The sequence below is a fragment of the Rhinatrema bivittatum genome, chromosome 3 (genome assembly GCF_901001135.1).
Source record: "Rhinatrema bivittatum chromosome 3, aRhiBiv1.1, whole genome shotgun sequence".
NCBI lineage: Eukaryota > Metazoa > Chordata > Amphibia > Gymnophiona > Rhinatrematidae > Rhinatrema > Rhinatrema bivittatum.
In genome coordinates this window covers 276,358,826-276,375,235 of record NC_042617.1, presented here as the reverse complement: position 1 = coordinate 276,375,235, position 16,410 = coordinate 276,358,826, and the positions used below count along the sequence as shown (strand labels likewise).

Below are 16,410 nucleotides of genomic sequence, written 5' to 3'. Positions count from 1 at the left end.
TGCTGTAGCGTAGTCATTACATGAAGTTCTTGTGAAGTTATTGTTCGAAATTTGGAATGCAGAAGGGTCTTTTATTAGACTCTTAACTGTTTCAAACAGAAGTTTTGAGTTAAAAGTAATATCATGTATTTGTTTTGCATAATAGTCTTTTTGGGATTTATTCGTTAGTGTTCTGTAATGTGAGAGGTATGATTTGTATCTTCTTAGAGATTCATCTGTAGGTTTTCTTTTGCCAAAGTTTTTCAAGTTTTCTGAGGTGTTTTTTGTTTCTTTTAATTTTTCATTGTACCAGGGGTTCATGTTTTTGAGATTATCATAATTTTTGTTTGAAGTTTTGGTTTGGGCTGTGCTTGTCTGCTATTTCCTTGATTATTTTTTCCCACTAATCGAATGCCTCATCACAGCTGTTAAGGTTTAGGTTGCTGAATTTGGTTTCTAATGCATTAGTTAGTGTATCAGTTTTAATTTTCCTTCTGTATGTTTGAGAGGTTTTGATTTCAGGGCTAAATGTTTTTTGTATATTAGATGCTTTAATTAGATGGTGGTCAGACCAGGGAATTATTTTCTGCTTAGTGTTTATACTGTAATTATTAGAATTTAGGAATATGAGGCTGAGAGTAGTGCCTGCTTTGTGGGTGGCCTCAGAAACGTGCTGAGTCCATCCTAGGGCTTCCATTGCCTCTAAGAACATGTCGCGTTTACATGAAGATTAAGGTCTCCTCGTATTATTGTTGTCTCTGATGTAGGGAATTATTTTCTTAAGAATATCAAATGCTTGTAAATAAATGAGTCAAAAAAGGCTGCACGGAAGAAAGATTTCAATAGCACTGATGTGCCACCCTTGCTGTGGTACTGCACACTATAAATACAACTGCTGAGATCCATATGCTACTGCTTGTTACCCAACTCAGAAAGGGCCAAGAGGGCAGGAGGAGGCAGAGCTAGTGGTACTGTCACTGTCGAACAAGTCCCCTTCCTCCAGCTGATCATCCTGGACTAATATTGAGGGTAAATGCGATGGATAAAGCAGTACAGTATCTTTACAAGTGGCTTTGGCCATAAAATGCAACCCCTTTGGGTTTGGTTTTTTTTTTTGGGGGGGGGGGGGGGGGGCAGGGGGGTTTGTCTTCATAGTTGAAGATTTTCTTACTTTTCTGTCTCAGGGCATGTGATAGAGTAAAGTGCCACCACTTGTTTTAGTTATGGTTGACAAATTTTGTGAGGAGGAGAAAAGAAAAGTGAAAACTTACTCCCCGGACTGTGATGGAAACTACCTGCAGAAAGGACCTACAGTGGAGATTTTCCAGCCCCAAGCTGGAGTACATATATTTGACATTGAAGGCAATAAAATTGTATGGGTGATTAACTCCTTGTGTGTTGGCCTGTGGGTAGAGTGGAAGCGGGGTTAATGGAGCATCTCTGCTGACTCTGTCCCCTGTATGCTTTGACCTTTTTGTCACTAAAGCATGTTGAATGTACCTCCCCCAACAGATCCTATTACTACATTTTCCTGAGGGATATGCCCTATGGAACCAAGACCAGCAAGCATGAATCAACCCCTATCTGGTGAATGTTCAAAGGAGTTACACATGTAAATGTAACATACTTTCGGGCCGATTCAGTAAAGTGCGCGGGAGAGCGGATGAACGGCCACTCGCCTGTGCGCGCGATTCCTTATTTAAATTATGTGATGCGGTAGAAACGGGCAAAAGGAGGCGCTAGGGACACTAGCGCCTCCTTTTGACCCGGAGCGGCGGCTGTCAGCGGGTTTGACAGCCGCCGCTCAATTTTGTCGGCGTCTGTTCTCGAGCCCGCTGACAGCCAAGGGCTCAGAAACCAGACGCCGGCAAAATTGAGCGTCCGGTTTTTGGCCCGACAGCCACCGGCCCATTTAAAAATTTTTTTTTCTTTTTTTTTTTTACTTTTTTTACTCTTCGGGACCTCCGACCTAATATTGCCATGATATTAAGTTGGAGGGTGCACAGAAAAGCAGTTTTTACTGCTTTTCTCTGCACTTTACCGGTGCCGGCAGAAATTAGCGCCGACCTTTGGGTCGGCGCTAATTTCTTAAAGTAAAATGTGCGGCTTGGCTGCACATTTTACTTTCTGTATCCCACGCGCATACCTAATAGGGCCATCAACATGCATTTGCATGTTGAGGGTGCTATTAGGTGCCGCGGGTTGGAGGCTTGTTTTCCGCCCCTTACTGAATAAGGGGTAAGGGAAAACATGCGTCCAAGGGCAGGTTTAACAGTGCGCTCCGGAGCGCACTGTACTGTATCGGCCTGTTTGATAGCAATTTTCAAAAATCATTTATCCGCGTTAAGTGCACTTAACACAGGAAAACCTATAGACAATTCAATAGCGTATATTGTAGCAGTTTTCAAAAGCCATTTAATGTGGGTAAAGTGCAGTCATAAGCATGCAAATGATTTTTTTAAATTAGGCCCTGTGGCCTGCAGGCCCTCTGAAGTTGAGTAGACTGAACTCTCACCTGTGCAAGACTGGATTTAGGCACAGGCAAATTAGGCAATTACCTCCCGTGCCAAATTTTCATATGCACGGGTGTTTTGCTGCTGTCTTGACTCTGTCTGGGCCAACTCCCATCACGGTACTGGCCTGCAGCCACAGCTACTTTAAAAGTTCAGCACAGGGCCTGGGGACCCTCCTCTGCTGACAGGCCAAGTGAGGGCAAAGTGCCGCAGGGGAGGGTTCCCAGGCCCTGTGCTGAATCTTTTTTTATTTTTTTAAGTTGCTGCTGCTGCAGGCTGAAACCAGGAGTCTGAGTTGAAGGCCAGGTCCCCTGCGCCTCTGACGAGTGAGAAAGGGAGGGGAGCGTCACGTCACCTGCATCCTAAAAATATTTTTGAAGGAGATGACTCCTCCCACTGGTTGCCTATGGGCACCGTCTTATTAAATCCAGACCTGCAGCTGTGAAGTGTTGGGAGGAGGGACTGTAGTCCTGAGGGAAAGAAATTGTTGAATTCATTCCTGCAATTTTCCCACAGTTAAAACAAAAAAAAAAATTCCTAGTGGCCCTGCCTGCAAGGCAGTGTCAGGCCACAGTGCGATCAGGTTTCAGTGGACAAGGTTTTGCAAGATGGATGCCTTTGTGACGCTATGACTCTTGCTTTCAGGCAGAGTGACCAAAACAAAAGATGGACACGAGGTGCGGACCTGCAGGGTGGCTGACAAAACTGGCAGCATCAACATATCCATATGGGACGACGTGGGGAACCTTATCCAGCCTGGAGACATCATTCGGCTTACCAAAGGGTAGAACCAGGCCCGCAGCTATTCCCACATAGTAACCTCCCCAGTGAGAACCGGCCGTCCATAGCAGACTGTCCGGCATGGCTCAGAATCGTACCCTACCAGAATTACCTGTGCGGCCTTCTTGAGGCTTGGATGGTTATGCACCCTGCGCTCTATCATGCAGGAGTGCCTGGGGGCAGAGAATTTTAAGGCCTAGGGGAGGTTCTGCAGAGCTAGGGGTGTATGACTCATTTGTCTTGAAAGCTGTTCTCGGCAGTCAGTAGTATAGAATATGACAGGATATGGCTCCACTCTCCTTTACCCGCTTCCCAGGCAGCAATAGCTTCAGCCTTCATGGAGACCCACTGGTGCCAGAGAATCTCATTTTGTCACAAGCTGGAGCGGCAGTTCCTGCATTGCTTGGGGGGTTGTTGAGGACAATATTTCCATCTACACCATCCTGTCTGGATGCTCCCCAGGCCCTGGTCCTGCTACACAATTGGAAAGGCTCCCTTCTTCCTGGGGTCAGAGTCACTGCTGCTGTTCCTTGATCATCATAAGCAGCTTCATCCCATTCTCTGGGAGAGGGGGGGGGGGGGGGGGGGGGTGGTAGGAGGAAGTGAAGATTGGGCCCCGGGCAGATGTTGACTTGCCTGTAAAAGATGTCTTTGTTTTTAAGGTATGCAAGTGTGTTTAAAGGCTGTCTGACGCTCTACACCGGGCGAGGGGGAGAACTACAGAAGATAGGAGAGTAAGTTATCTTGTGTCTCAGGCTTGTATCGTCGGGTATTTCAGGAATCGCAGCAAAAGGATCAAGGACAGGCCTGGAGCTCCAACCGAGCACAAACACCAAAGAACTTTCCAGAATTCTGTCAGTATCAGTATGTCCCATGTGAATGCATACATGCTTATTAACACATCATGTATGCATATGCCTATAGGTGTATATATATGGATATACTCTGACATGTGTGCAGATCTCTAGGACTCTGTGCTATACAATGGATCTGCTAAGCATCCTTCTTCCCCGATGCCCTCCCACCACACAAACCAGCAGTGCACAGTCCCTCGGCAGGGGAATTTTAAATGCTTATATTTTAGAGCAGGGTGGGCCAAGATAGTTTATGCTCCGAGCTTAATTAGATGCATTCCTGGACCTTGCAGCCATGGCTGTTCAAGCTGGTATGACCCAAACAGGCACAGAGCACTGTTACAATGTATCCTGTCCTCAGGCCAAGGTGTCCTTGTCCTGAGATAGCGATGGCGTTAAAATGGGTGGGTCTGTGTACATGTGTATCTTGGTCTGTCCTGTGTCTGGGCATGGGGGAGGAAGCAATACTTCCTGGTCTTGTTTCATTGAATTTCTCTTACAGATTCTGCATGGTTTATTCTGAGGTCCCAAACTTCAGTGAACCAAACCCTGAGTACATGGCACAACAAGCTCAAAGCAAAACGGTAAGTGCAGGAAGCTGCAGGCTGCTCTCCCTTCTCTGAGACATTGGAGGAAAGGGAAGCATATTGCCACTGGGGGTGCAGGCACTCTAGCACTGGTGCCCCTTGCATGTTGGTTCATTTGCTACATTGGGAATGCCGAGTGCTTTCTGGAAATAAGAAGCACCTCATGTTGTTCCCACTTGTCCCAAGCAGAGATAGGGAGAAGAGTGGAAAAAAAAAACGTGAAACCTGGGAGCAGAAATGACCTGAAAATTGCAGGTTTACATGGGAAATGACTGCTTTCCTTGCTAGGGTCTCACTTATCTTTTATTTCCTGCTCTTCCAGGCGCAGTCTGTGACGCAGAATGAGAGTGCAACCCCTCCTACTCCGCAGCCTGCTCCCAGCGCAGGCGCCTCTCCAGGTACAGGCAGCTGCTCTCTGATTTTTTCCTGTCGGTAGCACAAGCAGGTTTCCTCTCTGCAGCCCAGTCACATTCTCCCTGTCTTTTTTTTTTTTTTTTTTTCCAGCCACTGATAATCAGAATGGGAACACATTGGGCATTTCAGGCCCTGCAAATTCCAGCCATGCACCACCAACCCCGTCCCATCCCACCAGTGGCAGGATCACCAGGAGCCAACCCAGTCACCAGCTCTCGGGCTCAGCAGGAGGTGCCACGTCTAGTAACCCTGTCAGCAATGGCAAAGAGACCCGACGAAGCAGCAAGAGATAATATCACCTCTCCTCCTGTGGTGTCCAACTGCTGCATCCATGATCTGCCCTTCAGAGCTTAGCATTCCCCGGCTCCTTCCTCCCACCCACAGGCTACAGAAAAAGCCACTGGGAGCATTAGGGACGGGGAGGACTGTGTTGGGGGAGCAAGGAAAGATAGGAAATGGGACAGATTATGGGGGCATATTACGCAAAGACCGAAGAAGGAAGACTCTGAAAAAGACATTTTAACCACTAAGCAACTTGTTACCTGGAGGACTATGCAAATTGTTACCTGGGGGAAGACTACTATGTCGGAGAAGTTCGACGTTTACCCCCAAAAAACATGAGAGAATTTAGAAAAAAAAGAGCTGTGCTAATTTATTCTGGTATTATACATGATCAAAGTAAAGGAGTCAAAAAGGAATACGTTGGGGATGGCAAATAAGTGATGTGGAGCCTAGGGTAAAGAAATGTGCCCCCTCCCTCCAGCACCACAAATGAGCCCGAGACCCCAGACGCAGTCCTGAGCGCTGACTGCCAGAGGGCGCTGCACTTAGGGCTTTGTGGGGAAATGATTGTTTGAGCAGGCTTAAGAGGAGGGGTTAGAAATGAGGCTAAAACCTCCAGGGACAGTGAGAGAGAAGTGATAGAAATGCCTGGTGGAGGTATTTATTCCCTGCGGCTTGTGGTACAGTGAAATAGCAAAGATAGAAATGTATAGGGATGGTCTTTATTCCCTGCTACTTGATACTCAGAATGCTAGCAGATAAGGATCAGTCGGTCCATCCAGTCTGCCCAGTCTGCATTCCTCCTCTCTGGTTCTCTAGCACATATTCCCATTGTTTAAACCAGCACCAGCTCCCTACTTATGACTCTTAATGATTAACTTCTCAACCCTGTTTCAACCACTGCCCTCTATCCCAAGCATGTCCATATTTTGTTACGATGCTGGGCTCCACCGCCTCCGCTAGTCAGCTGTTTCAAGCCTTGTCATCTTACTCTTTTGCTTCAGCAAAGGCTTCTGCTTAATCCAACGCCCATGCCTCGCCACCAAAATCTGTAAGGTCTGTGCAACCAGGAAAATTTTGAGACTTTTATCCAAAACATCCGGCCTTCCCATGCTTCACTGATGTTTGGTTTTAACCATGTCCCTCCCCCCTCTCTATGCAGGTCGTGCCAGCCTTCTTGGAAACCCAATGCAGCTGCGCAACTGCTGATAGGGTTGTAACTGCTACTCCATGAAGGTTTCCCCAGTGCTTTTACGGTTGTCACCATGGCCACATAATGCTACTGTTAGCAAGATCAAAAAAAGAAAGGGTTAATGGTCCAAGTGCAGAACAGATTCTGAGGTCTTTCTTCCTCCATATTGTTTAGTAGTGTTATAACCTAGCCTGATGCATTTGTATCTCCACATTCTGCCTATTGGCTTGTGTTTTCCCGATTCATATGACTGAGCAAGCGCTCCAGCCCCCTTGTTTATTTCTTCTACCGATTAACCCTCCCATCTGCCCTCGCCGCGGTGCCCTGAGTCTGCCTGAAGCAGGTTTAAATTCTCTCACGGTTTTAGTTACCAGTACCTCTGACATTAGGCTATTCCAAGCGTCCACCATCCTCTCAGTAAAAAGGTGGGGGTATTTTTTTTCATGTTTCCTTTGTACCGTCCTCCTTCCAACGTAACATCATGTCCCCTTGTCCTTGAATTTCCTTTCCTAATGAAAATGTCATCTTCCTGTATTTTATTGAAACCTGTCAAATATTAGCTTCTATCCCGTTTTGCCACCCTTCTTTCCTCTGTCAGGTACATTTTGACTACACGTATTATGGACCTCTGATCTCTCTCACCTTTAATGCAGTCCTCCAGTTTTTCCTGCCCCCCCCCCCCCCCCCAGCACAGACCTTCCATCTATTCTGACCACAATGACAATGGCACCTTCTGATCTCTTGGCTCAAGTGACGACAGCAGGAAAGAGCAACAGGTTGAGTGAGAACAGAAACATGATTCATCCAGCGCTCCCAGGCCCTGCCTCCCACACGGATGTTCAGAGGTGCAGGCTCACTGGTGCTCTGAGCACCGGCTGAATTGGTCCCCTCATTACCTCAGCCTGCTGTTTACTACTGCCAGAGCCAGGAGAGTCAGGGAGGGGGGGGGGGGGTGAGGGCAGGAGAGATGGAGATCTGTGGGGGCAAGGGGGAGTGATTCTAGGTTTGCAAAGGTTGGGGGTGGGCAAAGAAACGATCTGAGAAGAAAGGAAAGTGCTTCCAGGTTCACCGGGGAGGGATAAAAAAGGGCAGCGATTTCAGATTTGTAGGGAGGGATTGCCTACAGCAGTGTCTAGGGGTGTTGAAAGATTAAATCTGTTTCAGGCCAGGGGATATTCTTTATTCCCTACAGCATATGATACAATGAGAAGGAATAGAAATGCCTGGGGGTGGTCTTTATTCCGTGCAGTGAAAGATATAGTGAGTAAGGATAGCTACTCATGTCTGGAGAATTAAGGAATAGTCTGGGTTTTATGCAACAGCTTTCATCCAAAGTGGAAGGTTTGCACCATAATTCTTGAGAAACATACATGCACTCATCTCTAGAATGGATATCATTCTGGTGTAGGTCGGAGGGGCATGAACAATAGTATTAATATCTAATTGCAGTAAGAGTAAAGTGAGACACAGGGAGGTAACGTGACTAGTTCAAGAGTCTGTCAGAGTTGGTAGCAGAGCTGGGCTTGAAAGTGATCTAGAGGATGCTGGGGAGGCAGTGTTCCCAGGCCCAGGTGGAGGAGCCCCCAGCTATTGCGCAATAGTGACACCTAGTGGTGACTCGGTGCAGATGTCCTGGGTTTAAGAGGTAGTGGCAGTGTACCTAGCTAAATGATGGTTCCTGTGATGGCTGGACTAGATAGGTTAGTAGGGGGATGCAAAGGTGAGGAGTGGGGGAGTCTACAAAGTTATGAATAAAGATTCGAGGCTTAGTCGTCCCATTTGGGTCCTGTTCTGATTGAGCTGCAAGCTCACTGCCATAGGAGGAAACTGCTGGGCCAGACCAACACACCCGGGAGCTGGTGACTTGTCCAGAGTCACTCACACACACAAACCAGTGATTGAGTCGGGGATGGGATTAGAATGTGTACTTCAATGCCAGAACTGGACAACACCTTTTGGCAGCCAGATCTGCCTCTTCCCATCACCTGGATTTCATTTTTTTGCCTGCTCCTGGCCACCTCATGCCCTGACCTTTTTTCCTTCACAGGACTCATGCGCACTCACTGAAGCCCTTTTTTAAATTTATTTTTAATCTTAAAACAATTTGAATGTATTATTAATGAATGTGTAAAATAAATATTTTTCTCTCTTGCTGCCCTTCTCCCTGTTAATCTCCCAGGGGGCATGTGGCGTGTTCCCAGGTGCTGCCCGACCTTGTCCATCAATGATTATTTTCCTTTGAGCTCCGGTGTACAGCAGCTCACTTGAGCTGGGAAGCTTGAGGTAGGAGCAAACAGGAAGCCGTGCACCTGGCTAATAATGTTTTGTGACTGTATAGCACCATGTGCACTGGCATTTTATACATCATTGCTTGGAAAAGCATTGTGTGTACACCAATTGTGCGTGATGATCGCATTAGTAGAAATAGACTGCCAGCTGCAGAAATGCAGACAGAATAAGCTTATTTAGATGCCAGGTAGTCCCTCCCTCAAACCTTTTTTTTTTTTCCTTTGGCTTTCCCTAGTGTAATAAACTCGAATCCTCCCACAATCACCACACAAGCTGGGTGCAAAGGCTCCTTTGCAGAGCTGGGGTGGAGGAATAGTAGGGGTGATGAAACTTCTGCTGACGGGATAATAAGACAGAGTCCTGGATGCTTTCAAAGAGCAAGGGGGCTGTCATGCTGTATCCTACAGAGTCCGCCACTGGGAGTCAGGAATGCAGAAGCTGAATCCAGGAGCCATTTGAATACAATTATTAATTAGAGGGAGAATCCCGATTCAGAAGATCAGCACTTCCAGGGCTTACCTCCCCCCTCCAACCAGGACAGGAGACAGGGAGGTGCTGACTGTGCCTTTAAATGTCTGAGCACCTGAGCAACCTTTGACCCTCCAGAATGTAAGTAGCAGCTGCAGCCTCTCACCTGGAGAGTCAGACCCCTCCCAAGGGTAAGAAGGGCATTGGGGACAGGGAAATTTGCTTGTGGACGACTTTGTATGTGTTCCTCTTTCAGAATAAGGCAAATAAAAATCTTTGAATTGGTGTCTGAGCTCAGCTAGTGTGTTGCCTCCACTCTCTCTAAATAATATACAGATCACAGCTTGCCCAGGCAGTTGGGGTGGAAGGTGCTCTGCGATAGAGGAGCTTGAACAGCTAACAAGCAGAGAGGCCACAACGGTGGGACTCCCGTTGTCTGATTTCAGTTTACCACATTCCCTAGAGAGAGCCCCTCAGTGTCAGTAAGTGAAATGCTTTCTGCAAGAAAAGGTTTAGGTTGGTCCTTGGTTTCTATCATGTCCTCCTCCATCCAGAGCTCTGGCTTACTACCCTGTCTGCAGAATTTTCATCACTTTTCTGTGCCTGACAGCATTGCTGCATAAAATGTTGGAAACTATTGTTGAGAACAAAATGACCAGACCTATGGATAAACATGGCTTAATGAGGAAGAGTAAGCACGGATTTAGCAAAAGCAGGTTCTGCCTTGCTAATCTGTTAGAATTCTTTGAAGGTGTGAATCGGCATCTGTAGGAAGGTGAGCTGATCTATATGGTTTTATTTAGATATTCAGAAAGCATTCAATTAAAGTCCCTCAGGAGATGATACTCAGAAAATGTAAGTCACGGGGAGTGGAGGTGGGCTTATTGTGGATGGGTAACTGGTTAAAAGATAGGAAACAAAGAATAGGACTAAATAGTCAATTTTCCCAGTGAATAATGATAAATAGTGGCATGCCCCAGGGATTTGTACTGGAATCACTGTTGTTATTCATTAACAGTCTGTAAAAGGGAGCAATGAGTGAAGGGATTACATTTTCAGATGTCAAAAAAAAATTCAAAGTAGTTAAAACACAAGCAGACCGTGAGCAACTGCAGAAGGACCTTGCAAGACTGAACCTGGACAACTAAAAAGATGACATTTAATGTGGGAAGTGCAAAGTGGGGCACATAGGGAGAAATCATTCTAACCAGAGGCATGCAATCCTGGATTTTGTATTGGGAGTTACCACCCAGAAAAAGAATCTTTGAACCGTTGTGGAGAAATGTTACAATCCTCAGCTCGGTGGTGGTAGCAGTCAAAAAAGCAAATAGAAATGATTTGGAATGGAGAATAAAACTGAGAATATCATAATGACCCTGTAGATCTACTGTGCCTAACAGTGCAATCCGCCCCAAACGTTTTGAAGGGGGTGGGCAAGAAATCTTTTAAATACAATATTGTTTGCAGTTCTGATCACTCTTATCTCAAGAAAGATATAGCAGAACTATAAAAGGTACAGAGAAGAGCAACACAAATGATAAAAGGGATGGAATGGCTCTCATGAACAAAGGCTAGACAGGAGCTTCAGCTTCGAGAAGAGACAACTGAGGGATATAGTAGAGATTTATAAAATCATGAGTGGGATGGAACAGGTGAATCAGGAATGGTTATTTACTCTTTCAAGTTGTACTAGAACTAAGATACTCCATAAAACTAGCAGCAGATTTAAACAAATTGGAAAGCGTATTTTTTGGCTCATTGCACAGTCAAGCTGTGGAATTTGTTGCCAGAGAATGTGGTCAAGGCATCTGTCCTAGTCGAGTTTACAAGTTCCTAAAGGAAAAGTCCATAAACTATTGGCGAAGTAGACTTGGGAAAGCCACCACTTATCTCGGAGAGTGAGCATTAGGAATGGATCTACCCTTTGGGATTTGCCAGGTATTTCCTAATGAGCCAGATTGGCCACTGATGACAGGATGCTGAGTTTGATGGCTCTTGGTCTGACCTCAACAGGTACACAAAAATTGTGCAGAACAACCTCTGTTCAAAATATAGATCATATATCAACATCAGAGGAACACTCGGCAAGATTATAATGCCACCATAATTTTATTTAATTTACAGTTCTTTATACATACATTAATTACCCCTAAACGTGGACCATATGCACATATATAAAATTTCAATAAAACATGTTACACCATATCACATTTATACTCATAGCATTCACACCACTCATTCATAAAGTACATATTCAGTGCATCTATATATCCCTATACAACATTATTACACTATAATAAACATGCATATAAAAACAATCACCAAATATAGCTTTCTGAAACCATTGTCTTCAAAAAATCCACTAACATTTTTTTATACTGTTCCCGACGAGACTTCTCGTTTCGCCTGACTTAACAGGCTTCCTCAGGGAAAATTTTTTTACTTTGCATACTGTGGAATTGTAAATTCAATATATTTATTATTTATCCCCCAGATTATCACATAAACCATTGCGAGAATTTTTTGAAGTATATTTTCTTCAATGCTTCTTGTTATGTCTCATGATGTATTAGTTTCCAAAGCATATATTTTGTCAATTCAATCGAGATGCAAAATGGTCCCATACTCCGTTGTAACCTCCATATGGATATTATATCTCTCTCTATCAATATGTATCAAATTCTTCTCTACCACCAATGCAGCGTTATTATATATATCCTCCTTCCAAAATGTGACCAACGTCTTTATCGCAATCTGCTTTTCCCGATGTACATCGTTATATCGCAAGCGGATCTTACCGCCAAGATTTTCAGAATCAAAAAAGTCATGCAGGTTTCATAATGAATCTCCTCCGATTTTCCTCTTACTTCCTAGTAAGAGGAAAATCGGAGGAGATTCATTATGAAACCTGCATGACTTTTTTGATTCTGCATGACTTTTTTGATTCTGCATGACTTTTTTGATTCTGAAAATCTTGGCGGTAAGATCCGCTTGCGATATAACGATGTACATCGGGAAAAGCAGATTGCGATAAAGACGTTGGTCACATTTTGGAAGGAGGATATATATAATAACGCTGCATTGGTGGTAGAGAAGAATTTGATACATATTGATAGAGAGAGATATAATATCCATATGGAGGTTACAACGGAGTATGGGACCATTTTGCATCTCGATTGAATTGACAAAATATATGCTTTGGAAACTAATACATCATGAGACATAACAAGAAGCATTGAAGAAAATATACTTCAAAAAATTCTCGCAATGGTTTATGTGATAATCTGGGGGATAAATAATAAATATATTGAATTTACAATTCCACAGTATGCAAAGTAAAAAATTTTCCCTGAGGAAGCCTGTTAAGTCAGGCGAAACGAGAAGTCTCGTCGGGAACAGTATAAAAAAATGTTAGTGGATTTTTTGAAGACAATGGTTTCAGAAAGCTATATTTGGTGATTGTTTTTATATGCATGTTTATTATAGCGTAATAATGTTGTATAGGGGTATATAGATGCACTGAATATGTACTTTATGAATGAGTGGTGTGAATGGTATGAGTATAAATGTGATATGGTGTAACATGTTTTATTGAAATTTTATATATGTGCATATGGTCCACGTTTAGGGGTAATTAATGTATGTATAAAGAACTGTAAATTAAATAAAATTATGGTGGCATTATAATCTTGCCGAGTGTTCCTCTGATGTTGATATATGATCTTGGTCTGACCCAGCATGACTGTTCTTATGGTATCTTCAGCACGGATTTCCAGAGGAAGGATGCAGGATTATAAGTACCACAATGCCCTGGAATTGAAGTTCAAAACCTAGCACTGGCCTTAAATCTCCCTTCTGAAATTGTACTCGGCAGCTCTGCCAGATGCTAAGTCATTCTTTGTTGATCAGCCTGAAAAAAAGCTGCTTCCAGTTTTGTGCTGTTTTCAGGATTTGATTGGTTGCTCCAGCAATGATGAATGCAGGGCAGCCCTGTCCTTCTGAAGACGACGCTCATTAAGCCTTCCAGTAAACTATTAACTGTTATCTACAAAATGGTTTTTCCTAAGCTCTTCTGCCAAGGACAAGTAGCAGTAATCAGCGATGGGGCAATGTGTTTATCAATATGGAGCAGGTATAAAATGACCCCTCCCAACCTGGCGGGCAGCAGCACTGATGGACTGCAACTGGCCCAGAGTTCATCTTATCCTAGAAATGCCAGCAAAAGTGAGAAACCTAGACCTATAGCACTATTTGTGCACCTGCAAAGCACAGGAATGCATCAGATCCAGAACACTATTTGCTCTGGAGTGCGATAGGAGCACACCAAATCTACAGCACAGTAACTGCCCTGGAGTGTGACAAACTCATCCGATCCTACAGTATAACATCTGCACCAGAATGCGACAATAATCCACCAGATCTACAACACTGTAACTGTCCTGGAGTGTGACAGAAACGCAAATAGCAGTACTGGATGTGCACAGCACTGTAGAATGGTGATCAAGTATTTAGGTACAGGTCCCTTCCCCAAAGAGCTTACAATCTAAATGGGTACCTGAGGCGCAATGGAGATAAAATTACATGTCCAAGTTCACAAAGAATGTGAGTGGTAGAAATGGGATTTGAACCCTTGTTTCCTATTGCTCTAGTCACTAGTCCACTTTCTCCTCCATGACAGGAACCCAGTGGGATGGAGATGTAGGCCCAGGAACTGGGGATATAGTATTGCTCATGTTGTACTTATTTAAGGGGCAATAATCAAACTTCCTGCACTGGTTCAAACACTGGTTATTTTTTACCCCTGGGGTTTGCATCAATTATCAAAGCAAAACTAAGTGCATGGTTTTGCATTGATTATTACTCGGGGGGGGGGGAAGGACCTGCAGAGGTCAGTCCCTGCTTTTTCTGGGGATGCTTTGTCCCTTGAAAAGACCATGCATACATTTGAAAATATCATCTCCGTGTGTTATTTCCTTCCTGGACACGAACGCAGCCTCAGGATCACCTCCAGACAATACGGGTAAAATTACGCTTCTAGCACAACAAGTAGAATTATACCTGCATGGGAGGGTGGGGTGGACTTTTTCAAAGAGCCCAGATTTGTGAGGAAATTGCTGGTGAAAATGGCTTTGAATGTTGCCCTCCCGCTGTGCAAGAGTCCATTCTTTTAGTGTCTGTTTTTCACTCTTGCGAATGTGGATCCTTCCCTGGAATTACTAATTTCCTTTTGTTTATGTTTTGTTTATGCTTTTCTCTCTCCTCCTTTTTTTTTTTTTTTGCCTTGTATTCCGTTAGGCATCCTGCCCTTATACTCAGCCTCTTGCAAACCTTCCCCGGGGTCTCTTGTAGCAGGTGAAGGAGAGAGCTATTAAGGCCCCCCCCGGAAATGGATGGAGCAGAGACCCACTCCACTTGTACTTTTTTAAATTCATAAATTACCCCCCAGCCCCCAGAAAAGTACAGAACTGGTTCCTCTGTAAATGGAGGGCATAGAGGTGCTGGAAGCTTGGGTTCACTATTGAGGAAAAGGAGGAAGTTGAACAGCTTTTATAGTCTGCGCTGCAGGCTAGAAAGGATTTGCTGGCCCGCAAAGGGGTTAAAGAGAGGTGTGTCGGCAGAGAGAAGCTAAGCAGGATCAGGGTTGGAGGGCCTCTGGTTTCTCTGTGATGGAAAAATTGAGGAAGAATTTCCCATCAGTTCCGAATGAGGAAGGGTGCTGGGTGCAGGAACAGCCTGTGCTTTTAACCTCTGTCCACTGGCTGGAAGATGATTGTGCCTGCACCTGCTTCAGGTGAGCATTTTTCAGTAGACGATTTTGGGCAGCAGGTTAAGAACAGGTTGGATTAGAGATCAGGTGTCACATCCACATCACTGTCCCTATAAACTCTGACTTGAGCATTCATGTTGGTGAATGAACTCGTTTACCCCTCTGGTCCCGGCCAATTCTCCTTCATCCAGGACGGGAGAGCTTCCACTCAGTCTTACCTTGCAAGCTCCAAAATATCCCACACACACAAAAAAAAAAGCTTTTGAAAGCAACTGTCTTGGTGCCCACCTTCCTGGCAGGGTTGAAGATGAACATGGTGATGGGAAGGGTTAGCGTTCTGTAGGGTTTCTAGAGCACTGGTTCCCAAATCTATCTTGGGGTGGATGCCCGGCTAGTCAGGATATCTACAATGAATATGCATTAGAAAAATGTAATAATGCTTAGATGATACCGTGTAAGATTCAATTTATATTATTCCAACTGCACAAAGACCAAAATCCCATGCCAAGAGACCACGGTGGGATACGTGCTGCGTTGAATTCAGGCACATCAATGGGGAAAACATTTTCATTTCCTTTTCCAAGCCCTGGAGAAACAGGTGACTCCTGCTACCCTATGACACAGTGGTTGCTTTATTTAGCAAATAGTGAAATACAGAGGGAATGAGGCATTAATGTGTGGGTTTTCAAGTGAATGTGTAACCTACCTGAGTAAAATGACACTGAAGAACTGCTAATTGGTTGCTGTCCCTTTAAGGGCTGCAAACTCACAGCAGAGCTGGGGTCATTTTGGGGCATGTGCAAACAGATCATTACTTCCTGAGCAAGACTGAGGAAGTTCTCTGCCCTGAAACTAAAAGAAAATTGTTTGTTTTAATTAAGGATCCATGCTGTGAAGGATTAGTAATTTGAATTGCCAGAGACTGAGGGTTCCCTTTGCAGCTAGGGTTCAGCCATTAGGATCAAAAGAAGTGCTGAAGTCAACTCCCGCCCTTTTGCATTCAAACGGCTTCACAGTAGGACACAAGCTGGGACTTTGAAATAATTGCAAAGGCTGTGTAAAGATGGGAGATAGCTGCTGAATTGTCACCAGTTGAAACCTTTGAGCAGTATTTCATGTCTAAGCTACTACACTTTGCATGTGTTTGCTGAGTGAGCAGAATGATTGTCTTCTACTTATTCAGTAAAGTTTAATGCTGTTATGTTAATGCAGTGTCAGGCCGATACAGTAAGGTTTGCGGGAGAGCGGATGAGCGCCCGCTCTCCCGACGCGCGCACAGGCCAGT

General features: G+C 44.6%; 2 protein-coding genes across 3 annotated transcripts in view; both read left to right on the top strand.

The window, feature by feature from the left end:
- Positions 1–3,174, top strand: part of NABP2 (nucleic acid binding protein 2) — a 57,264-nt gene extending 54,090 nt beyond the window's left edge. The window contains exon 3 of the mRNA XM_029594715.1: positions 3,138–3,174. Within this exon, the coding sequence (XP_029450575.1) occupies positions 3,138–3,146 (9 nt within the window). The 3' untranslated portion in view covers positions 3,147–3,174. The remainder of the gene's footprint in view (positions 1–3,137) is intronic.
- Positions 3,175–4,658: 1,484 nt separating this feature from the next.
- Positions 4,659–16,410, top strand: part of SLC39A5 (solute carrier family 39 member 5) — an 89,838-nt gene continuing 78,086 nt past the window's right edge. Inside the window, exons 1-2 of one of the 2 annotated variants that reach the window (XM_029594709.1) lie at positions 4,659–4,710; positions 5,036–5,111. The gene's annotated coding sequence lies outside the window, so the exon portion shown is untranslated. Of the gene's footprint in view, positions 4,711–5,035; positions 5,112–5,427; positions 8,885–16,410 lie in introns of those variants that run through there. The other variant, XM_029594708.1, reaches the window with a different exon arrangement.